Source organism: Pseudoliparis swirei, chromosome 9 (assembly GCF_029220125.1).
Source record: "Pseudoliparis swirei isolate HS2019 ecotype Mariana Trench chromosome 9, NWPU_hadal_v1, whole genome shotgun sequence".
In the NCBI taxonomy this organism is placed as follows: Eukaryota; Metazoa; Chordata; class Actinopteri; order Perciformes; family Liparidae; genus Pseudoliparis; species Pseudoliparis swirei.
Genome location: NC_079396.1, coordinates 11,954,094 through 11,978,854, shown reverse-complemented (window position 1 = coordinate 11,978,854; position 24,761 = coordinate 11,954,094). Strand labels below are relative to the sequence as shown.

Genomic DNA, 24,761 nt, shown 5'->3' with positions numbered 1-24,761 from the left:
TTTGAAGTATGCAAATGTTCATAGTGTCTAACAATCACTGGGCCGAGATGGTTTCCACACAATAGAATTGCACATGGGCCACTTCAACACTGTGTGTGTGTGTGTGTGTGTCACCAAAGGTAGTGCAGCTCTATTCGCACACAAATGGTAACGTCACAGCCACACACACACACACACACATGTCGTCAGTTTAGAAGTTCTTCAGGTTGCAATTAGTCCCAGTTGCAAGTCCAAATTAAGCACTGGAAGAACAACCTTAAAAACCTGTGGAACAACTAACTTAATCAGACATTCATTACGTTGTAATTCATTCCCATGCATGCAGCCCGGAGTAATCACAGTGACCAGCTCCTCCGCCCACAGAGCCAAGTTCCTTTAGAACACTTTCAAGATGTGTCCAGATGTAATCTGGTCAAATTATTTTTGTGAGAAACTTGAGTAAATACAGTTGTTTTAAGGATGTCCCAGAAATATAAAATAGATATTAGTGATTTATGACCCGTTTAATTTCTCTACACTATCTATATAAGCAAGTAATTAAATAATAATACAATGCTTCATTTCTTAATCATTTAAATGATCTGTTTTTAAATAATAAACTAAAATAGCAGCGCAGGAAATATTCGATTTAAAATAATTCAATAATAAAGAAGGAACAAATTTGGAAATGGGGAAAAAAAGATAACTACTGTAGATGACATCATAAAATGGTAATAGTCCAACACAATTGCAATCAGTGCATCTCGAGTATGTATCTGAGTATTGTACTCAGGCCACCCAGCATTGAGGGTAGTAACCAGACACTAAACACATTTGCCTGGACTGGTCAAGCTTTAATTGGATTGGCCTCTGCTTTGAAAGTGGGCGGCTAATTTTGCCCCACCTCCTCGTCCTCTCCCGCTTTGCATTTCCACTTCCCCCTGCTGCGATTTTTCTCCTTTCCACCCTTCAATATTCCCCACTCTCTCAGCTTACGTGGGTATCCGCGTGCTTTGCCACTGGTTCGCAGCTCTGCTCAGTGTAATTTCCACCTTGTCCAATGTGTGACATGCCAATGAAAAAAGAATGAGAGAGAAGAGGAAGAGGAGGAGGAGGAGGAGGGGCAAGAGGGTACCGCTGTGGAAGTGGAAATTTACAGTGGTATCGAGTTCACACGCTTCTACCGGGGCCCCTCTTTCTCCGTTAAGGAACACATGGTGCAAATTAACTCTCACCAGTCGAGAGAACACAGGGAGGGAGGGAGGAAGAAGGGCAAGGGCATCGGTCAGAGAGAGGAGCAGACACAAGAGGAGGACATTTCAGGAATTGCTGTGAGGTCTGAGGAATTTCGACACGTTGTACCTTGGAGCTGCCTCCTCGCACAGCCCTTAAAACAACAGCAACATCCCCACAGGCTGCCAGCTCCAGCAGCTGCCCTGCAGCAGCGCTCGCATACAGACCTTCTGACTTTGTGCGTGAACTCCAGCTCGACTCACCGCTGGCTTTATCTGTTCTCCATCTTGGAACGCTTGTTGATCTAATGCAAAGCAACTGGCTCACATATGCTCATGCTTTGATCATGAAAGAGGAATGTCACTCTGTTTAAGAGCTCTCATACGCCATTGCTCTCGCACAATGCCCTCCATTCAGTATGCAAGAGCAAGAAAACCCTCTCCTGAACCTAGAAACCAAAGACCAAGAGTCTTATCAGTCATGTAATCAAGATTTCGACACTGAACGGGAGACTTGAAGGGCTCACAGTTCTAGCTTTTACTGTTAAATCAGGATTCCTTTTGTAGATTTGGAAAAATCCCCATTACCATAAAATGCATCAATATCCCTAAAGAGTTCCTCGGCACAGCCCCGCCTCGCGGAGTACAAAAGGTATCTCTGTTACTGCAGTGAAAATATGATCAATTTGAAAAGGAGGACGGAAGGGTTTTCTAGATTTTTATCAATGACTAATTTAGACATTCGGCACACAAGAAGAGGACTGTGTGTTTTCCGCTCAGTGCGTCACATTTGTCTGTGGCCGGTGTTGCGTGTGCTTTGACGGGCCAGTCTAAATTGTGTTCGCCTGTCTGTCACCGCCCATGGATCACATGGGCCGAGGGAACCGCAGCTGGGAGGGCTCGGAGATGCTTCACCGCACATGCACACACACTTCAGTTCTTCCGTGCATAGGTGTCGCTGCATTTTTGGGACTTCAAACCACACACACCAAACATTACACAGTTCATTATTCTTGCGTTGTCTCGCCCCAGTTGTGCTTCCCACAAAACCATCCACTCCAAACCTCACCGTTCTCTTCCATCTCCTCAAGTCGCCACATACCTCAACCCCCATCGCCGCCCCTCTTGGCCCCGATCCCTTTCACAAGCATCTTCCCGACGCAGATCTCGTGCGACTACCAGTTGATTTGATTGTTGCCTCAATCTTAAACGGTCCATATGAAGCGACATTAAACACTCTCTGTGATAGTAAAGACATCTCCTGGCACCAAAGGGCTGCACTGTGCTAGCCGCCTCAGTAGCTGTATTCATTTCTGCTCCCGCCACGCTCAAACGCTCTTTGTTCTTCTCTTTATAGGAATGTACTTAACAGTTTGGCAGTGTTGTGTTTGTGAACAGAGCCGCCTTTGTTGCAGCAGGCAGTTAACACTTGTGCACAGAGCAGAGGGAGGAAAGTCTGCCTTATTAAGCCTACTGTTAAATTAGCCTAAGCACTATCTTAATGAAATGATTAAGAAAATACCGACCTCCCCGAAGTCCCCTTTTTTGTACTGTTGTCAAATCCCCATGTTTTTTTCTACCCGCTGACTTCTCCTCCATCCCTATGGCCTCCTGTTGTAAAGCCATCTATATTTGGAGCTTTGTGATCTGTGTTGCGTAATTTCATCTTCTTACTCGCTCTGAAGCTAATTGAAATAATCAGAGCATTTTTATTCCAGATGGTACAGGCTGAGTGTTTATGGGAGGACTAACACAGTCCGCTATATAGACTTTCACTGCAGCGCCACGACGAGCTAACCTTGGGCTATTGAGTTTAACAGCCCATTTATAGATCGCCATAATGCCCTCCCCATTTGAGGGTGAATAACTCTTTTATAGGCTCCCATCATTTTGCTCTTTTCATATCTTATGGCATTCTTCACCGTGTTCCACATTATTTCTCTTCCACTTCTCCATTCTTACTCTCCGCTGCTGTCTGGCCCTTGTGATGAATCTTGTGCCTCGAGGCATTGTGGGACGGCGGGGCCGATGGTCGCCCAGCACGTGGGCATGTCCGTATCGGTTCACACATCAGCTTTTTTTTTGATTGATTGATTGATTGATTGATATATTTATTTGTCGTTTGCCAGAGTACAGGTACAAAAGCATCGAAATTACAAGAAAGGGTGGATGAAAGATTACAGCATAACATGAGGGAAGAAGGCGAGAAAAAACACCAACCCCCCGACTATGCCCCTAGAAAGGACAGTGCTATGCTAGAAAGGACAGTGGGGAGAGAAGAAACAACAACACATCCACCGTCTCCTGCCTTCAGCCTCTCTTCACCAGGTGAAATGGAAGGATTTAATGTCGGATTTGATAATGGAGTTGCGGATGAGTGCGAGAGGCTCACTCCATCGGCAAGCGGAGGGATGTTGGAAGTGATTGAGACCCCCGTCTGTGTCGGTGCGCTCCCAGTGTAGACGGTGACCTCTCGTCCTCTCCTCCCTGCAGAGCCCAGATACACACATTTACTCTTTATCGTGCATGCCGCAGTAGAACTTGTGCTGACACTCCTCCAGCTGTAGACTTGTGACAGGACCTGTCGGGGCCTGATGGAGCTGGCTGTTAACAGATGGCTGACTGTCTCGTGAAGTACCTTTTGGCCCAAAACATCATTTCTAAAGACGCCTCCCTGGATCATTAGAGGGTATTTTAGATGGGCTTACTCTGAGTGATGAGACATCATGTTATTTATGTGCCGAAGCACTGCTTCAACGTCTCTGATGCTGATCATTGAGTGTTTTATGTAGGTTCATTTAAGACTTTCTGTTTATCTTCTCGCACAACTGAAATAAAACCACTCCGAGCCTTTGAGAGGTTATATTGCAGTGCAGTACAAATACTAGTTCAAACAGTGGAAGGTACAGAGGGAGAATATTGATTACTACTATTGATCACCCTCGCACTGTCCTTGCTCTCACCCCTTGTCTCTGTTTGGGCTGTTAACATTTGACATGTTGCAGAACCCTTTTATCAACATTCACATCCAGTCCACCTCAGCATTGCGCCTAAAGGCAGAGATATTGGTTCGTAAAAGAGTCGATACAGCAGCCCTGCCCTTGTGTGGATGGCGGTTTGCGACTCCTGCTTAACTCGGGACAAAGCATCAACCGGCCATAATTCGGTGCAAACTGTTTGCTGCACACTAAAATGACATTTAAATGCCAAATGGCAGTGAGGCTGGGAGCCCTCGTTAACTCATCAGCAGAGGCTTCCCGTCCAAAACCTTTAGCGCTCCAGCTATCGTCAGCAGAGAGGCTGCCTTATTTTAAACAGGAGAGGGAATGTATTCAACTTATTAATGTGCGAGTGTGTGCTGCTCGCACTTTATAGCCAAGCTCCGCTTCTGATGTGGAAATCTGCTGCTATATTCACTCACCTAAGAGGTTGCTTTTTCTCTACAGCTGGACACGGCTGACTTTTTTCTCTTTAAAAAAGCAGTGTTTGTTTATGTAGCACTGGCCACTCTTTGCTGTTTCACATCACTGCTCTGACGTTAGTGGGCTATCTGCTTGCCCTTATAAGGAGTGTGCGTCAGCTCCGTGTGGTTCTGCACAGAATCACGAGGTGTCTGGAGCCCACCTGTCAAGCCCGACCAGAGCCACCTTTTAACACCAGCCTGACCAGACCTACCAGAGCCCAGCCCACTGTACGCCAGCCTGCTGATGCGCTATGCCAACAGGCTATAACGAAACAATACGTGTGACGGTAAGACGTCATGCTAAGCTTGCAGTCATCGGTTGCCTGGAATGAAAAGAAGCCGTGTTTTCTCAGGGCTGGTGCAGCAGCCGCTGAGCTTTATAGCCTTTAAAGTAAAGCAAGGCTACACATCCGCGTGTGTGTGTGTGTGTGTGTGTGAGAGCAGCGTGTTTAATCACTGCTAGCTGGTGGGCTCAGGGAGAGGTGCGATCAATGCAGTGGGCTATGAAGAGAGGAGAGAGAAAGGGAGGGAGGGAGGAGGCTGATCAATATCATAGCAGCAGGGTGGGGTAATATCCACTTCATGCAGGGAGGATTTTGGGAGTGAAGCAGGGGACGCAGAGGGGAAGAGAAGAAGAGAGGGAGGGGCAACAGTAAAAAGATGCAAATCTCTGTGGCGCCGGTAAACAAGAGGCTTTGTGTCAATCACCAGATGAAGTGGCACATTTAGCATTCTCCTCTCTCCCTCAGCCATCACAACACTGCTGGGGGTTGTTTGCTCGGCAGCTGCCCGCCCATTGGTCCAGGCCGGTGAAGGGGCGTGCCTGCAGGGTGATAATGTATGGGCTGCCGTGGCAATGAAACCCACCTTTTAAGAGAGTCATCAATAACCCCGCCCTGTTGTACTGCACAGCCTGTTAGTCAGTGTCAGCTGAATCATTCCATCATCAGCCTATCATATCACTCTCCACACACAATCTATTACAAGCATCCACTCCGTGACAAAGGGCCAGCTGTAAGAACACCGAATCACCCTCCGCCCAAGGACAGGTGGATGTCAATCACACCGCCACAATAGAAGAGGGGAGGCAAGAACCGGCCAATGAAACAGGCTGAAAACGGAGGGGCTCCACACACCAGCGACAGCACGTAGAGCTCTCTATAACGCCAGTGCTCCGTCGTTTACGTTGTGTACGCCGTTCTAAATCTCACTGCGTCTCCTTTCTGCTCGAGTGAACTGCAAAGCTCTGACTGGGCTGAGCCGGAGGAGGCGGGAGGCGGGATGTGATGGCGGCAACGGACCTGTTCACTGTCAACGGACCTCGATGGTCGGGAGGAAGTCCTCCCAAACCACACGGTCACACTGGGACGCACAGATCATCTCTCGCTGTGTCTGTGTGTGTGTGTGTGTGTGTCTGTCTGTGTGTGTGTGTCTGTCTGTGTGTCTTTGTGTCTGTGTGTGTGTGTGTCTTTGTGTCTGTGTCTGTGTGTCTGTGTGTGTGTGTGTCTGTGTGTGTGTGTGTGTGTGTGTGTGTGTCTGTGTGTCTGTCTGTGTGTGTGTGTCTGTGTGTCTGTGTCTGTGTGTCTGTGTGTCTGTGTGTGTGTCTGTGTGTGTGTGTGTGTCTGTGTGTCTGTCTGTGTGTGTGTGTCTTTGTGTCTGTGTGTGTGTGTCTGTGTGTGTGTCTGTGTGTCTGTCTGTGTGTCTGTGTGTCTGTGTGTGTGTCTGTGTGTGTGTGTCTGTCTGTGTGTGTGTCTGTGTGTCTGTGTGTGTGTGTGTGTCTTTGTGTCTGTGTGTGTCTGTCTGTGTGTGTGTGTGTCTGTGTGTGTGTCTGTGTGTCTGTCTGTGTGTGTGTGTCTGTGTGTCTGTCTGTCTGTGTGTGTCTGTGTGTGTGTGTGTCTGTCTGTCTGTGTGTGTGTGTCTGTCTGTCTGTGTGTGTGTGTGTGTGTGTCTGTGTGTCTGTCTGTGTGTGTCTGTCTGTGTGTGTGTGTGTCTGTCTGTGTGTGTGTGTCTGTCTGTGTGTGTGTCTGTGTGTGTGTGTGTGTCTGTGTGTGTGTGTCTGTGTGTGTGTCTGTCTGTGTGTGTGTGTGTGTGTGTGTGTGTGTGTCTGTGTGTGTGTCTGTGTGTCTGTGTGTGTCTGTGTGTGTGTGTGTCTGTGTGTCTGTCTGTGTGTGTCTGTGTGTGTCTGTCTGTGTGTCTGTCTGTGTGTGTGTGCGCGCATTCCTTAGTTTTCCATCGAGTGGCTTTCTGAATGGGTTTGTGCATTTATTCCACTGTCCCTGTGTTTGGTGCGTTGCCCTGAACATGCTGGTGCAGCTAGTTACGTTGACCTGGCCTCTTATGTGACCGTACAGACATTTTAAAAACAGAGGTGTGCGCGCGCGTCACCTTTCAGTGACAGCAGGGGCAAGGGAAGGGGGAAAGTAAAGAAAAAGGTGAATTGCGGAGAAGAAAGCACTGTTTCGGACACAGCAGTGACCTCGCTGTCTTTTCTTTCTTTTTGTTGTCTTTCCCTCATTCTCTCACTCACTGCGGGTAAACAGTCATCCCCCTCTCCTCCCTGACAGAGTGAGCTGAGGCAAGTAATTCTCCCGTCTACAGCTAAATCCTTTACCTCCCCTGCCCAGCCCTGGATGCTGCTTCCCAAAGCAAAGTGTGTGTGTGTGTGTGTTTGCCTGGGTGCATGCGTGCATGCGTGCATGTTCAAAGTATGCCTTTTGATTTACAGGCACACACACGGATAAATGGGTGGAGGAGGCTTTGATGTGCCTCGGTTGCAGAGTAGAGATGTTGGTGTGTTGTTCAACCTCTTTGTCTCTCTCTCTCTCTCTCGGTGGGCGCTGTATCTCTGTGTGTGTGTGTGAGTGTCTGAACGATAACCAATGTGTTTGACACACTAAGCCCATCATGACACCCATGTGTTTTTCCCCCTGTTCAGCATGTTTACTTAACCATGTGTAAAATATTGTGATACACTTTTGGAAGTGAGCGGCACATAAGTTGCGAGGCTGTGGTTTTAAATTAGCGGGGATTCAAAATCAAGACATGATCTTTTTTATTTGTCACCTATTTGATCCGATATTAAGTGTCCTCTTGGTATATTGTCAATATTATAAACAAAATAAAGAATACAGAATTTAGAAAGGTTATTATAGATCAATTTGACATTCCCATCTTCACTCTCCTGCCTCCAAACTGTGAAGGAATTAATGGCGTGCAAAAATACAATCCATCACATTATATTATGGAGGATATCAGCAGGTGCTTAAAACCTTGACAGAATGCGTGCAAAAGCGTCTAACGGTCTATTGTTCCTGCAATAGCAGTCGTGTTCACAGCATGTGTGTTCAGTTAGTGCAACCCGGGTGTGCATGGTGTTTCATTGTTTCTGCCTAAAATGAATAATGTATACATTCCCACACCTTTTATCTTGCTTTTACACCACCCATTTCTAGTTTCAGGACATTAATCATTATATCTCATTAGAACACAGTGGTTCGCTTGCATTTGTGTTGTTTTGTAATTTTGATTATTTACTGAACTTTTTTTTTTTTTTACCTCCTTGGCTCATCATGACCATACACCCACTTGACAGTTAAAGCTAAAGAAAAGGCAAAACATCCCTTGACTTTTATGCACTGGAAACTGTAAAGCCTCGAGTGGTGACGAGTTAATTGCGTCGAAGGAATACATGAACATTCAAATCAATGATACTATCTCAGAGACGTAAACAATTCCACCCTAACCATCAATTAAAAAATGTCCTTGGACTTCCTTTCCAAAACCTGATTTGGTTTATACTTCGTATGGATTGAATTAAAGAAAAAACTTTAATTTGAGGTCAGATTGAGCATATTTCAAGTGAAACTCCGTATTAATGTTAGAGGCTGTTATAATTCAATTCAATTCAGTTTATTTGTATAGCCCAATTTCACAAATTACAAATTTGTCTCGGAGTGCTTTACAATCTGTACACATAGACATCCCTGCCCCAAAACCTCACATCGGACCAGGAAAAACTCCCAAATAACCCTTCAGGGGGAAAAAAAGGGAAGAAACCTGGAGGAGAGCAACAGAGGAGGATCCCTCTCCTATAACCGGTCTAGACTGGGAGTCATGCAGTACAACTCCTTCTGGGCCAGCCTTGTTATTGCAGCTGTGTTGTCCACAATACATCGCTTGTTGCGGCACAGCAGGGGGCTGCTTAAAGCTTCTGCTGTGTGTGTGTGTGTGTGTGTGTGCACACATGTTATAATCATATCCTTCCCCAGCATTCAGACTACAGTTGCTGTGAGTAGCCTTTTGCTTGTTGTGAGCTGTAACTCTATTTGCTGAAAGGCCTGTCACTTCTTAACATTTTTTGTTTACCACACACACTATCCACACTGATAGATCACCACACACATTGGTAGGTCATTTGCATGTGATTATTTGCATATTGTACAAAGCAAAGCGTTCCTGACAGACCACCCACTGCTCCGCCAGTCCGGCATCTGGCTGATACACAGCTTACATGATGTATTACTGATAGGGCCGGTGTCAGCACTCGAGACTGGCAGACAGTCACGGTCACCTTCAGACGCAGAGATAGAGAGCAGCCAGTTGAGAGACAGAGAGATGGATATCTTCAGAAACAATTCAATCACCACTGGTTGAGCCGGTGGTGATACCAGCTCTTCAAGGCCATCTACAATGCGGTCTGTCCGGTTTAAGATCTATCTTTGCATGCTTGCCCTTTTCCTCTTTTTCTATTTGCCTCCATCTCCCGACTGTGTGCCGCCAATCTCGCGTGTGTGTGTGTGTTTGTGTGTGTTTCTGATCTTACAAAGAAACGGTTGCATTCGTGTGTGTATGCGTAAATGAGCTTTGGTGTGTGTTAGAAGGATCATAAATATTCCTATTAGCTGCGTATCGATGTGTGATGACCATACAGAGCAACACACACATACACACAAGGAGCCTCTGGATTTCTCTGTGTCTATGTGACTCTCACACACACACACACACACACACACACTCCCCATAGACGCACTTCTCATGGCCTGACAGCTGCTCTTCCATCGAGAAGTCCTCAGAAACATCCACACTCTGTGCTGTCATCCCTCTCGAAGCAAGTGGCTCACATGCAAAACACCGTTCTGACTCCCCATTGAGTTGTTGACTGAGTTGTACTTCCCGCACACAACCTGTCCGCCCTTCATACACACATCATGATACTTATTTGCTTTGCACACTTAATACTAATGGATTAACCTACACTTAAGCCTGAAAGGTAAATGTGTGTGTGTGCTGATTAGCATTGGCTGCGGCAAGCCTTCTCATTTCCTGTCTTCCATTAAAGCGTTCAATCAGCCCACAGCTCCTCTGCCATGCCCTGCTTAGGAGGCTGCCACTGGTAGTCACACGCACACACACACACACACACGCACACAAGCAGAGTCTGGATAAGCTTGCTGGGCAGACGTCCAATATGACGCCCATGCACACACACACACACACAGCCTAACATTCATATCCTTTCTGCTCAACCCTCTCAGTGAGTAGCCCCCCCCCCCCCTCTCTTCCTGCACAGCAGTGGTCCGGTCAGTATTACTAAGATGTCTCATTAGCTCACCAGGCTATGCTAACAAGGCAAAGCTAACACAATGGATCACAGGCAGACGGCCTTCCAAACCAAACACCGGGCTGCTGAAGCACAAAGGAAGCAGTTCCCCTCAGTCTTCTTGTGTGTGTGTGACTGTGTCTAACTCTGAGTCCTGACTCATGGGTATTACCTTGAGACCAGACAAGTCTCTGCTCTCTCTCTAGAGAGAGAGAGAACATCCCGGGCTACACACACACACACACACACACACACTAACACGACGAGGAAGCCAGGTATCAAAGTGAGATGGCTTTGAGGCGTATAAATGAAAGACTGGAGGCAGAATGACCGTGTTTTCTGGCACGCTATAACTGTACGTCTGGCTGAGAGGGAGGGCTTGAGAAATAAAGTCAGTATTATGATCTGAACACCCAGATAGGAGCTCTTCTCACAGCCTCCATCTGTCCTTGCACAGCCCATGTTTGAAGTCTCACTTGGATCTGCATTCTCGTCGATACCCGAGTGCTGCGAGGATGTCAGTCTGTTTATTTGTGTGGAGCCTAAATCACTGAACACACATGTTCAGGTCCCCGGTGCTTGTTGCCTGTGGTCTGCAGATGATGATCGTCATTAGGAGAAGTGTTCTTTACGTCCTCGCTCTCCTTTTTCCTTTCATGGTGCTGCTCTCTGCACCATCGCTTGCATCGTCTTCAATTTCTTGGCAAGAACCGGCATGCAGCAGATGAGCGTTGGAGGCAAGGACACATATTGACGTTGGATGCCACCTGGCTATTTCATGGAGGGTGCAGTGAAGGTGCTCTCACTGCCACTCGCTGACCTCTGGTCAACTTCATACATTTCTCTTAATATTTCTGCCATGAATTCACTCGCTCCCACTGGGACCCAATTGAAATTAAGCAGAGATGAAGCACCGACTTGTGCAATCAGCCCTGCTTGTAATCAGCAGGGGGTGAAACACAGTGTGGGATGCGGCCTCAGATGGAGCAGTCATGTGGGGCGCTTGTGACTCTCCAGTGTGTAAAGTGTTTCTGTGGTTGGCGGTGGGATCCACCAGTCGTGGTCCTCAGCCCTCAAGTCTTAATTAGTATCATCGTTGAGTTCCGCGTGACTCAACCCGTCTCCTCTTTCTTTTCCTCCTCTCTGCCTCGTCCCTCGTTCTTCTGCCTGGGTGACAGAAGGACTTGTTAACATCCTCGGATGTGTCGCTGTACGTCGTCGATCTGCGCGATGACACGACTTAGTGAGTCTGACGTAAAGGGATTCAAGCATGTCTGCTCGATTCCTAAAAGGAGGGGGGTGATTACATTTAAGGCAGGCGTGGGCGCCCATGTTCAAAGGCACACACACACACACACACACACACAGACACAAAGAGCAACAAGAGCAAATGTGTCCACTTTGAAACGGCTAATGCTCATCCAATCCAATATGGAGCCGGGCTGACAGGTGGGCCCAGTGTGTTCAAAGCAGAGGGCGCCGATTTAATATCCAAAGAGGTCAAGCCAAAGAGAGGCAGAGAGAGAGAGAGGACACCCCTGTGTAGGCACCCAAAGGTCTTGCCAGCACCGCCACCACAGCTGGGACTCACCTCACCTCCTCCCTCCTCCCTCCTCCCTTCCCCCTCTGCCTCCCACACTCTCTCCGGTCGTTCCTGTTGCCAGGCGGGGAAGCAGGCTGTGTGCAGTTCCTCCGCACAAACATTGTAATCAGCATTTGTTTACTGTTATTATATGTGCCTTGGAGAAGGAGGCTTGAGGGGCAGGTTACCCTTCCTTCCTCCAAGTAGCCAAGTGCTCCGTGTGAAGCCCGTGAGGAGAGGAGGATTGCAGAGTGGAATCCTGCTGCTGCTGCTGACAGCCTGATTTAGAGGTGCTTTTTCTTACCTTTGACACAGAGTCCCAGCCTGCCCCGCTTTACTGCAAGGTTGGGAGAAGAATAGTGGTGCTTATCCTGAAAGCCTGTTATTTGTGTGTGTGTGTGTTTGGATTGGCTTGTGTGTGTGTGTGTGTGTGTGTTTGCTCACACAGCATGCTGGCTTTTCTTTTTAACATCCTCCTTTGTCACTGAGATGCCGTGGATTGCTTTAGCGCAGCAGATCTCTTGTACCTCGCCAGCTTACGCTCACACACACACACACACACACACATGCTGTTTTTGAGTGTGTGTGCGTGTTCTGTCGTCCAGATGGAAGTGCTTATTGAGTGCCGGTGTGCTGGCAGATATCTCTGTCTCGGAGAGAGCAGGAGAAAATAAGGGAGAGAAAGGCGGAAAATGAGCAAGAGAGAATGCCGAGTGGAAAACCCTTCCAATCAGATCCATCATCTTTGCCTGTGTGTGTGTGTGTGTGTGTGTGTGTGTGTGTGTGTGTATGTGTGATCTTCCCAGCCAGCTCTTCCTGCCTCCCCTCTCTCTAATCGTATCATGTCGGAGCAGCAGATTAGTCCTCCCAGATCCCATCTCTGCCTCCAAATGCCACAATCAGCCTTTTGTTCTTTGGTGGTGCTGGCGAGGTGAACGCTCCCACAATCCGCCCTCCGTGCCATTCTGAGCTTCCGCCCGTCAATGTCACACCGCCGCCAGCCCTGGTCCACCAGACTTGAGGCTCCCCTGGGGCGTCGGCTACCTGAGCTGTTAGCGTAGCAGCCTGCTAGCCCAGCTGAACTGCTTGACATTCCTTGCTAACACTGAGCTGCTGCTGCTCTAGTCTGAGTGACCTCCCCTCCTCCCCTCCTCCCCTCCTCCCCTCCTCCCTCCTCCTCCTCCTCCTCCTCCTCCTCCCTCCCTCGCTCGCTCTCTGCTGTCTCCTTTGTCTGTGTGTTTGGGGACTGTCTTTCCTTCCTTACTTCTGGCTGCCACCTCTGAAGGAAGTCATAGATCCTGACTGCTGATGTCACCAGTGAGGGGGGGGGGGGGGGGGGCTCCAACAGGGTTAGCAGAGGAAGAAGAGAGTGTTTGAAAAGCAGGGGAAATAAACCGAGGTTTCCTGTTAACGAGGTGCGCTGGGGGCCTGTCGGGTGGGAGGGTCTGGTTGTGTTTAGAGCAGAGCTCTGGTGTTCCAGTGCTGGCAGGAGGGCCAATCGGGTTTGAGGCTTGAGGGCTACAGGTTGTAACGCCGTTCTCTCGGTTTTTGTCACGGCTCGGCTGCAAGGCGACGGCCACGTTGTAAAGGCCACAGTAAACAGATGTGGGAGAACGTCCGGGCTCGCCGCGGCCGCCGTGCACTCCCCCTCGCGTTGCATTGTGTTTGTGTTGTCACTGGTTTTGAAACGAGAAGCGCCGCATCGATGTGACTCTCTGAGCTGAGACCACGGGATGAATCCCACACTCGGTCCGTCGTGTACGGCGAACGGAGCTGGTTTCTTTTTCACTTTAAAGCATGTTCTTGTGAAAAGGAAAGTCTGCCCTCTGTGTTTCCTTCTTTCCCCAAGTCTTTGTGGCGGCGTGGTCGTACACAGGGGCCCCGGCTCCAGAGTTGACTGCACACACATGCAGCCACACAAAGAAAACTGCACAGCCATTATGGATCCGAGGGGCCCGCCACCTTCAGCTCGTCGGAGGGGAGAATTAACCGACTCGCACAATGCCCGGCTTGTCTCGGCTGCTTTTAGAACGGTGATGAATGCACACGGTTGCTGTGTTTTTTTAAAATTAAATGTAATATAGTTTGGATTCATTCTTCAATGATAGTAATGATCTGCATTTAGAAATGCGAGTGTGTTTCAAGGCGCTTCGCAAAGACGGCCACAGACAACCGTGAGGTTTAATGAAAATAGATGACAAAGACAATTTGGTCTGTCAAACGTCGACCGTGCGACGGAAGACGAATGGGAAAAGAAACCAGTTCGTAGGAAAGTGAAACTCAAGTCGCACGAGTCAAAACATGTCTGGACAACCTCTGCGGTGTGCTGCTCGCAAATGTAATAACTGTCAAGCCAGACACCGAGAGAGACATGTTTATTTTAAATGATAATAACATTTCCCTGTATGTCATCATTTGAGGTCCCTCCTATAATCCAGCCCCGGTCTGATGAGTGTCCCCAAGAACGCCACGGGCTGAGCCACTGGATGGAGGAGGGGGGCCATTGTGCTCCGCCCCAAAGCATGACTCTCAGATGTATCTCTCCTCGGTGAATAAAGGGGGAGCCTTGCACCCTGGGGGTTTCAGCAAAGCAGGAGGAGGATAGTTGTAATTTTAAGTCTGGGGAAATGAGAAGGTCTTGCTCCTCCTACCTTAATCCGCCCCTTTCTCTCTCCTCATCCCTCCCCTCCCCCGCCCCCCTGTCTCCTTTGCTCTGCTTTTTTGCTCTCTATCTTTTTGTCCTCCTTGTTTAATTTCTTTCCCTCGGTGGTGGGTTAGCAAGTCCTTTGGCCTCTCGGCAGTGCGCTACATTCCCAGGGTTTAGGGCCCAGGAGGAGGGAGGGCAGGGCCATGTTTAGCCTCTGGCAGGACAGACAAAGATGGCTGACGTTGTGCGGGACTCTCTACAGGCAGTGTGGAATGTCTCTAATCAATTCAGCATTGTGGTTCCTCGTATATGTTCCCTCTGTTATTTATCATGGCTGGAGAAAAACAACCGAAAGACAATAAAACCAGGAGTCTTCATGGCCAGTCTGAACACTCTATCGTTCCCTTTCGCTTTCTCCTTGTTATCGACTCATTTTTCCAGCCCGTATGTTTATAGAATTGTGATAATTGAAAGCTATGCCTCACTCCCACTACGTGCTCCATATGTTGCACTCTCAGTCTTTCTCTCCCTCTCCCTCCCTCTTTTGCCTGAGAGGGCTTAACGCCGCTGCGAGCGTCTAAACAGCAATCTGCTCAGGAGAGCGACAGCTCCTTTGTATTGACGAGGATACTGGTGACGGCTGGAGTAATGTTCACTCTGCGCTTTGCTTTCTTTTGGCTGGTTTAAAAATAATGCAGGTTCATGAATACGGTGTAAAAGCCTCTGTGTGTGTGTGTGTGTGTGGTGTGTGTGGTGTGTGTGTGTGCGTCTGTGTCTCTCCGCCTGCCTGTGCTCTTCTGTTTGCATCAGATGTTCCAGCTCCCTGAAATCCCTTTGATTTCTGGGTTTTTCAGACAGAAAATGAAATGTTCAGGTAGCACACATTTACAGTCTCCTTTAAGTATTAATTATGTATCAGCAGCGGATAACTAGTTGTTCCGATGTGGCAGGCAGTCTGTTAGTCGAGAAGGCAACAGTGTGTGTGTGTGTGTGTGTGTGTGTGTGTGTGTGTGTGTACACTGGGTGGACAAGAGGTGGGGATTGCTGGGTTAACTGCCAGGAGGGAGGTGTGTGTGTCTCGGTCTATGTGCTCGGGGGTCTGTGTCTCCGTCCGTAAGTACGGCTCTCTGTTGACTCACAAGCAAAGTGTGTTTGTGTGATGTGACGTGTGTACTCACACAATCATCCAGAGCAGTAAATGCAGCTGACTGCCTGCGTGCCAGCTGCTGTTTAACACGTCCGGGCTCACTTACTAAGTCATTCCTCCTCCCGGCTCAAGGTTGAAAGAAAAGGAGGAACGGGGGGGGGAATGAAGATTGTAGAGTGGAGGGTTGGAATGAGAAAGGTGGAGAAGGAGGGAGGGAGTAAGAGGAGGAAGGAGAGAATGGGAAAACCAGAGGTGGGCTTGAGGGTTTAGAGAGGTGATGATTTGCTTGGCTGCGTGTGCTCAGCCGCCTCCCCAATGACACAACCGAACAATGTACGCTAAAGGCTTTAAATATCTTAACTGTGACCTCATGTTGCTGCACACACAGATACAGTTAAGAGTCTGGAAAGAGCGGAAGTTAAACTGTCTGTCTTCGATTACTGCCCCCCCCCCCCCCTTTCCTCCTGCGGGTGGTGTCAGTGGTGGTGCAGGTGTCTTCGTCGGTTAGTGCAGTGTAGCAGAGCCCCTAATAAAAATGGCTGGGATAGTGTCGCAGTCCGGCGAGCTGCCCGGCAGCCTCTAATGTTCTTTCAAACCACTGTGACGGTCAGTTGGGCTTATGTGAAGCCACAATAAATATTTTATAACATGAAATGAAAACACTAGTTTGCCCTTTTCATCTCTCACCTCAGCGTTGGCCTCAGTTTCTACCATTTTATACAATTCCCCCTCCCACCCTTTCCCTCTTCTGTGTTTTCATTGACTGGCCCTGGAAAAGCTCTCCTCGCCTCAGTGCTGCCACCTGCTGGTCGTCTAAGGGATTACACGCCTTTGCTGACTTGCACTGTATCAACAGCCCAGTGGGTGGCAGCACTTAAAGAGTATTAAGCCCCGAAGCACTATAAAAGGCTACAGTGCCTGTTCATGAGTACAGTTTAAAAGCCATGATAGTATTTTGTGTTATTTATCATTAGACTATTGTCATTAAGTGATGAGAAGGCAGAGGATTGAACACTCAGCCATCCCCCCTCATGGTTCCTCTCTCTCTCCATTTCCTCCAGCAATGGCCATCCCACTGTTTACTTTATTAAAGCTCTAAATGCCCTGCAATCCCTTTTTAATTGACGGTCTCTGTGTGTGCGTTCTGGCATCAGCCCGTGTGAGTCATAAACAGTGCGCCTGCACAGCATCACCATTTGCCAAGAGGCCAGTTTGTGACGTCGCAATCAAACAAAAATGCTGTCTGTTTATCTTAGTGTGGGATCATCCTCTGTCTCCTGCTCACTCGCGCTGTGTCTCCCTGTGTTGCAGAGTAAACGGGACCATCTGCTGATGAATGTGAAATGGTACTACCGCCAGTCGGAGGTGCCCGACTCTGTCTACCAGCACCTGGTGCAGGATCGCAACAATGAAAACGGTGAGACTGCCTTTTGTTCGGAGAAACACATCCACACATGTGCACATATAGAGTGTGCCTCATCTCTCCAGAATGTCGGGGGGGAGGGGGGTATAAGAGTCAGCATTGCATTTCAAACGGAAACCAGAAGCCGATGTCCCAGTCAGCAGAGCCAATCCCGTCGCTCCGCGCTGTTCCCTGGGCAACTCTCCTTTAAGACGGCAGCACTGTCGAGTGTTAATAACCCACAATGTCATGTGGCCCGGGAGCCCACTCAACACCATCAGTGTCAGTGGACTCATCACACTCTAACACATACACATCTACAGGAACATAAGCACGGTCACTTTCTTTAGCAGCTGAATATGAAATCCTGAAGACAGGAAGGAAATCTCATGGAGGAAAATCTAATTCAACATTGACTTTCAATATAATCAGTTGATGAGTAAGTAATTAGTTTTATTTATATATATATATATATATATAAATAGACTATGCTGAGCTACATATGTATGGTTCTTTATTCATCTTAAATTGAGAAATTTAAATTAATTCTCTTAAAATTAAATAATTTAATTAGGTTTTTTTTTTTTTCATTACATTTTTAATTAATAAAGCCATCACAAAGTTGCACATATAAATTTCTAAAGAGTGAGTTTCTCCTCAGTTTGGTTGATTGTTTATTATATCCATCATTATTATTGTCTCAATCCTCTTTTACATAAATTATCGTCCTAAAAGTGTTGACTGTAAAGTGTTTGGCGTTTCACACAATTTGTTATTGTAAAGACTTAATTTTAGTTTTGTATTTGGTCTTCAAAGGTACAGTATGTGTTCCTCTTAAGAATGCTTCTATTCAAACTCTGTATTGAAAAATAAGTTTTTGCACACACACACCTGGTCACAGATTCTGTTGGCCGTTAGCATTTCTCATGAGCTACTTTTCCCTTTATGTCTGAACCGTTCTCAGATTTGCTCACACACCCAACATACACCTGCATATCATGTGTGAAACAGTTGTGCAACCACAGAACAAATGTAGTCAGTTATAACTAAACAAACGGGTGTTACGCAGTTTTCTCTTTCTACAATAATCCAAGTATCACTTGTGTAACAGGGAAGGCTTTATTCTAGTTTTCAAAACACACATCATGGCAGCACAGGCTGTCTGCAGTGTGTCCTCGCAGCAGGGATTCAGAATTATTAGAATTGATGTCACAAGGTGACCACAGCGCGCCACAAATCAGCTACTTTGTCATCGACGAGTGGCAGCCCTCCTTGATGCTGGTGATGCCTCTTAACCCCCCCCCCCCCCCCCCCCCAAAAAAGAGGGTAATTTCACTTGGGAGCTGAACATGAGGCCCTCTCCTCAGGGGCCCACACTTTATTGGCGTTATTGAATTATGTGGCATAATATGACCTGCAGAACTGTGCTCGTGATTTCCATTAGTGACTTAACATACTCCAGCTACTTTATCTCTGTTCCCTCTTTATCGTAGATGAATGAGTTGGGTTGTCTTTAGCATTATATGTGTATATATTATGTGGATATGTATTCAGTGCCACTGTGTTTTTCTTCCTCCAGACTCTGGCCGGGAGCTGGTCATCACAGACCCGGTGGTCAGAAGTCGAGAGCTCTTCATCTCCGACTATGTGGACACTTATCATGCTGCTGCTCTCAGGTAAACCAACACGCACATCTCTACATTCACCCACACTCCTCCGCTCCCTCCCATGGTTACCGGTGGCTGCCCTCGTCCTCTTCAAAGCATTGGTACTGGCTGCCGTGCTGTGAACAGATCGGGTCCAGTTTACATCGACATGGTCCAACCTGACACCCCTGTTCACTCTGCTCGGCATCTACCAAGCGGCTTGTGAACTAAACACAAAAACAAACTAGAACGGGCACTCGGTAGAGCGCATACCTTCGCATATCACAAGATTGGGCATTGAATTATGAACATTTTGGCATTAGTTGCATGCCAATTGGACAAAAATGTATCGTGCTATGGTAAAAAAAAAAGATGTTGTCCTTTCCATGACCGTGACCTTGATCTTTGACCCGATTGATCCCAAAATCTAATCAAATGGTCCCCGGATAATAACCAATCATCCCACCAAATTCCATGTGATTCAAGAAGATTTGACCTGTTCATGACCTTTGACCTTTGACCCGATCAATCCCAAAATCTAATCAACTGGTCCCCGGATAATAACCAATCATCCCACCAAATTTCATGCGATTCGGTTCAATACTTGAGTTTTGCGAATAACACGCATACAAATAAATAAATAAATAAATACACGGCGATCAAAACATAACCTTCCGGCATTTTCAATGCGAAGGTAAAAAGGATGTTTGGTATCCTGGCTCCTGACTGGGGAACAAACTCCCCACTGACATCAGGACAGCAGAAAGTCTCCAGATATTCTGCCGGAAACTAAAAACTCATCTTTTCCGACTGAACCTTGAATAAAAACAGATCTAGCACTTAAATGGTACTTACAGTACCTACAGTGGAGCTCTTTGTAGTTTGGCTGTCTTGAAAAAAATTGCACTTGATTCTTGTTGTTTTGAGTTTCTACTCACGGTTGAATGCAGTTATTCAAAGTCGCTTTGGATAAAAGCGTCAGCTAAATGACATGTGATGTAATGTCCAGCCCTAAATATCCAGGAACATCTCAGCTGCTGTGATTACAATGCTGGCCTTGATAGCACAGCACCTCCATTACAGCGTCGATGTGTGGTGCTTTGTTGCGTTCATAGTAAATCACAGATCTCTGGCCATGAAAATGTATCATGTACCTGTTACCAGTTTTAATTTAGTTACCGTGTGTAAAACATGGAAACTTGCCATCAGGTTGGACATCGGTCAAAGTGATCCATATTCTATTTCATGTAAATCATATTTTACTGTCACCAGCATTGTGCTATCGAACAAGAAAAAAGACTATTCCTTTAGACTCAGACTGATTAATGGCATAAGCCATCTGTGTTTTTGTAGATGCGATGTTGTAAAACACTTCTGATTTAGGAGTCTTTACTTCAATGTATCTGTATTTTTCTGAGCAGCGGCAATAAAATGCTAATAGTTCTCCATAACTGCTCTGTTTATATCAGCTGTCCATGAAGGAATATTAAAGAAAACCCAACGATTGTTCCTTTTCCATAGCGTGCTTTAATGCTGTGAGCAGGCGCTGTGTGAGTAGTCCAGGTGTGCAAAGATGTGCAGCTATAAATGAGAAACGTGCATCAAGCTGTTTGACATAAAAACTCTGATTAAGATGTCCCTTCATTAACTCTCATATACACACACGTGTCAGAACATGAGCCTCGAGAGGAACACTGATGGCGGTCGCTTTCTCTATGCTTGATGTCCAGGGAAAGGAATACAGGCGGAAATAATGTTCTGAGTTATTCTGTTTTCATTCGGTGTTCTAGCCTCTGCCTCTTCGTTCATTCCTGTCTGACCGCCTCTCGCACTTCCCCTTTTCTTTAACCAAAACCATGTGTGGGCCGCACAGTCTCCCAGAAACCACGGATTTCAGGGCAAATTAGCTGCAACTTCTCCTACACACGGCACCCTTTGATTTGACTTATTTTCCAGGCTTTAGATAAACGGGAGGAAATTCCAGTGGGATGCTGTAATGCCGCAGCTCTACGAAGACAGCCCCGCTTAGCGCCCTTTAATCTTTTCAGAGGGGGGGAGAGACTGTTTCTCTGTGAGGCAGCCCAGCTCCATATGTCAGGGGTATCTGTTATTTAGATAGAGCCAGACACCAGGTTGCTGGAAACAGGAAATGGTATCAAGATGTTGTCAGAGTCTCGGCCATGTCGGGAGGGAGGGAGGGAGGGAGGGAGGTGGCGGGTTGAATTCCTGTCCAGTTTGCTGCAGGGTCTGACTCCCTCAGCTGCAGCAGACCAGGCAGGACTGACATGTTCAGCTGGTGTTTATGGGTTCAGGAGCTGAGCTTGATGTCGCACCGCGAAGTCAGTGGCACTGATGGGTGCTATATGTATATATACACACACACACACACACACCTGCTGCCGATAGGTGAACACCCCCACAGCTTCCAATTAGGTCCATGTCTGCTCTTTCTCGGCTATCATTATGTCATGTAGTTGTTGTTGTTGTTGTTGTCTAATAAAGCCTGTCTTCTCTCTCACAGGGGGAAATGCAACATTTCCCATTTCTCCGACATTTTTGCTGCCAGGGAGTTCAAAGCCCGCATCGACTCCTTTTTCTATATCCTCGGATATAACCCCGAGACCAGGTGAGGAGCTTTCTGTCAATTCTTCTCAATCCTCCCACATGTCACAGATGCTGGGGCGAATCTCTGCAACTCACACACAATTTTAGTTAAAATGGGGCTGAAAACCAACAATTATTCTTCATCGATATTCAGTCATGGCTATTACACTTTTTTTGTTGCAACAACTCAAAACCCACAAATATTTATTTACTATCACACAAGACAAAGAGCAGCAGCTTGAGGTTGAAAACCTGTAACCAGGTAATGTTTAGTTTAGCATCATTAAATTATTATGAAAAATAATTACTCAAATTATTAATTAATTATCAAAATAGAGGAAATAGATATTAATTATCTGGCCATTTGTTTCGGATCTCAAATTCAAGTCTATTGTAGGTTATATTTAATTGCACACAAGATAGTATCTATTAGTTAGAGCTGAGCAGTAAACTGATAAGAAAAAAAGAGACAATACGGTGGGTTTTGATGAAGTAATATTACCAACATGACCATATAACACATCCCAAGTATAATTAAATGGTTGACTGCATCAGGTCAAATTAGAAACTATTGCGTAAAGATATTTAGGTATTTGTATTTATTTTGCATTGCTCAGCAGCAGTATCAATACTATTACAATGTATGCATGTTTTAGACATGCTGTATGTAATAATGCGTTCTGCTCTTTGCTGCTGTCAGTATTGTTGGTGCACAAAGAAGGGCCCTACTGTGGAGAGTTATGGGCAATGAGCCCTGTGGCTTTCTAATTGTTGGGGCGTTTGTTGATATTTGTCAAATTGCATGTCAAGTTTTAACCTTTTTTTCTTTACGTTATCATTAAGATTAGATCAGAAAAAAAAATCTACAAAAAGCTAAGCCGATGGTATTTTCAGTCTTTTGTTTGTTTATGATGAAAGGCTTTTTCTAAATACAACTTTGTGACTCGTTAAGTAAAAATCCCAGGTGTGGATTAAAATGAATGCCAACAGAATTTTGTTTAGCTGCCTCATTTTGGGATCCTGGTATTGTGCAAGCTGGCTCAATGTCAAGACTTCCTGGTCATTGTTAATAGTATTAACAGTTTTTAGTAGCAGCTGTACTGTTCCTGCTATGTCACACCTATTAATTGATACTACATAAGCTGCATCATGTCTTGTGGCATTGTTCATTATTGGTATTTCTTGTAAATTATTATCAATAATTGTAATAATAATAAGAGTGTACACACCAGAAAATATTTAGTTTGAATACAAAAGGTACACATGATAACATTTGAGTGCATTGTGGTTTGTTGTGCTGGAAGAGAATAGTAAATACCAATGAATATCTTGATCTGAATATTTAAACATTTCAATTTATATGGCATTATTTACCCCTTGTGTCATTTATGTTTCATATGGTTGACACAAATATTCCAAAAAGGAAACTAAAATGTCTTTAAGACTGTTGACATGCTGGTTTATGAGACACAATAAGCCGCTGCATTCGTGTCGGTGTGCGTGATGGTTTTCCAGTGGTGGTGTTCGGACTGGCTCACGTGTTGCAGTGACGGCTGTCCTTGTTATTGGCACTGAGGGTTGCCGGTTGGGAACCCCCTCCTTCGGGGCCCTGTTCAACCTTCCGCTCCTTCCGCTACCCCCCTCCTCCCCCTCCCCCTCCTTCGCCTCCCTCTCCTCCTCCTCCTCCGCCTCCCTCTCCTCCTCCCTCTCCTCCTCCTCCTCCGCCTCCCTCTCCTCCTCCTCCGCTCGTTTGGTATTCTGAGCGGGCTGTCTGCAGCTTTGCAATTTCACTATTGTTTATTATGGCGCAGACATACGAGGAGACATGAATTCTGTATCCTGCAAGCGTGCCTGTCTGCCTCCGCGCGCGTCTGTACGTGTGTGAGCGTGTGTGAGGTCGCAGCACATGCTCAGTAGCGTCTCGAGGAGCGAGCCGAGCTTGCGACGCTGTACGTGCAGGCTGAGGTCACAGCACGAGCTCAGTGAACACCTCTCCGGAGCGAATGCGTGCGTCTCCATTTTGAGCACCTAGAGATAGGTGGGAGAGGGGAGTCCATTCCAACGAGCATTACACACACAGTGTCACCACCCAACCTTAGGGCTCGATGTCAGAAATGGACGATTTGTTCAGTCCCCGGAGGTAGGTCTGCGATGCTATTCTTGTGCTTGCTCGTGCTGTTCTCGGTTGCTGCGCGAGCGTTGTCTGGTTTTCACGAGTCGCATTCCTACCGTGTGATGTTTGCGGGCTGCCCACATCCCCGGGTCACGGTGTTAACCGGCTGTGTTTGTGTCGTTGCGGTGCACATTGTGTGAGGAGCAGCGGGGCTGTCATCGCCGAGCACATACCGTTACGCGTTCGCGCTGCAACAATGGAAACGCCATCGCACCCTTTATGTGTGACCAGGGACATGCGATGCCGCCGCTGGGATCAGGCGACGCACGTGCACCGCAGCACGCTTATGTGGCGGTGGTACGACCCGCGGAGGCTAACGCTACCCTGGCTCCATTTTACAGCTCCTGTTTACAACCGGGACGACATGGCGCACGGAGCCGTGCTGCTCTGCGCACGCAAGCTCGACCAACGTTGCGCCCCGCTCCGACCAGCTGGGATGTGCACGCGCTGCTAGTCATGCTAGTTAAATACCATCACGTTAGGTCTGTTTTGGCTGTGCGGCAATTATGTCAGTGTGCCAAAGACTCGTGCCGTGATTGGCTGGAATTGATGGAAGGGGCGGAGCTATCCTTGATTGCACACAAAGTTGACCAGAGTGTCACGTTGTTGTTGTTGTTGTTGTTTTGGCTTTTAATAGCTAAGACTGTAATTGTTTGGCAGGACTCTGTTCTAAGAGTTGGATCTGAACTTGTTCTGAGAAACAACTGGGCATGTTTTACGTTGTGTATGGTGCTCCGCAACAAGCTTTGTGCAGCTTATTGGAGAGAAAAGAAACATTATTACAAGAAGTCAGTATTATAACTGCAAGGTAAAGTTTGATGTTTGCATTTCATGTTAAGAGTCAGACTATTTAAACACTAACTTATGATTCATTACTTTTTTTAAAGAAATTAAAACTATGAACGTGGGTATTTTTGCTGAACATATATATATATATATATATACACATACATATACTTGTATCACGTGTGTGGGTACTCTGTCTGTTTCTGTTCAAGTGTCCCTGCAGTCATAATGGAAACTCCTTGGAGCTTCCTGCTGCGATGCATCTGTATTCGGCCTCCTCTCTCAGGACCTGTGCAGCATTCCATCTGAATGCCGACCGTCTGCTCTCAGGATTTGACTGAGTACAAACATGACCGTCCTCAGACGCTGTTTTTATTCTGGTGCACAAGTCCTCGTTTGTCATCCTAACAGCCTCCTGCCAAACAGACCTGGCCAACTGCACATTGTCAGGAACACATTTGCACAGCCTTTTCTCAGAAGCAACAGAAACCAGATTCACAT

The 24,761-nt window shown here is 46.9% G+C and overlaps 1 protein-coding gene across 4 annotated transcripts in view; it reads left to right on the top strand.

Annotated features, from left to right (window-relative positions):
- The window catches only part of rerea (arginine-glutamic acid dipeptide (RE) repeats a), a 94,580-nt gene that overhangs the window by 41,468 nt on the left and 28,351 nt on the right, over positions 1 to 24,761 (top strand). For 3 of the 4 annotated variants that reach the window (XM_056424264.1, XM_056424263.1, XM_056424265.1), the window contains 3 exons: positions 16,961 to 17,066; positions 18,631 to 18,727; positions 21,219 to 21,323. In XM_056424264.1, coding sequence (XP_056280239.1) covers positions 16,961 to 17,066; positions 18,631 to 18,727; positions 21,219 to 21,323 — 308 coding nt within the window. Of the gene's footprint in view, positions 1 to 16,960; positions 17,067 to 18,630; positions 18,728 to 21,218; positions 21,324 to 23,117; positions 23,442 to 24,761 lie in introns of those variants that run through there. The other variant, XM_056424267.1, reaches the window with a different exon arrangement.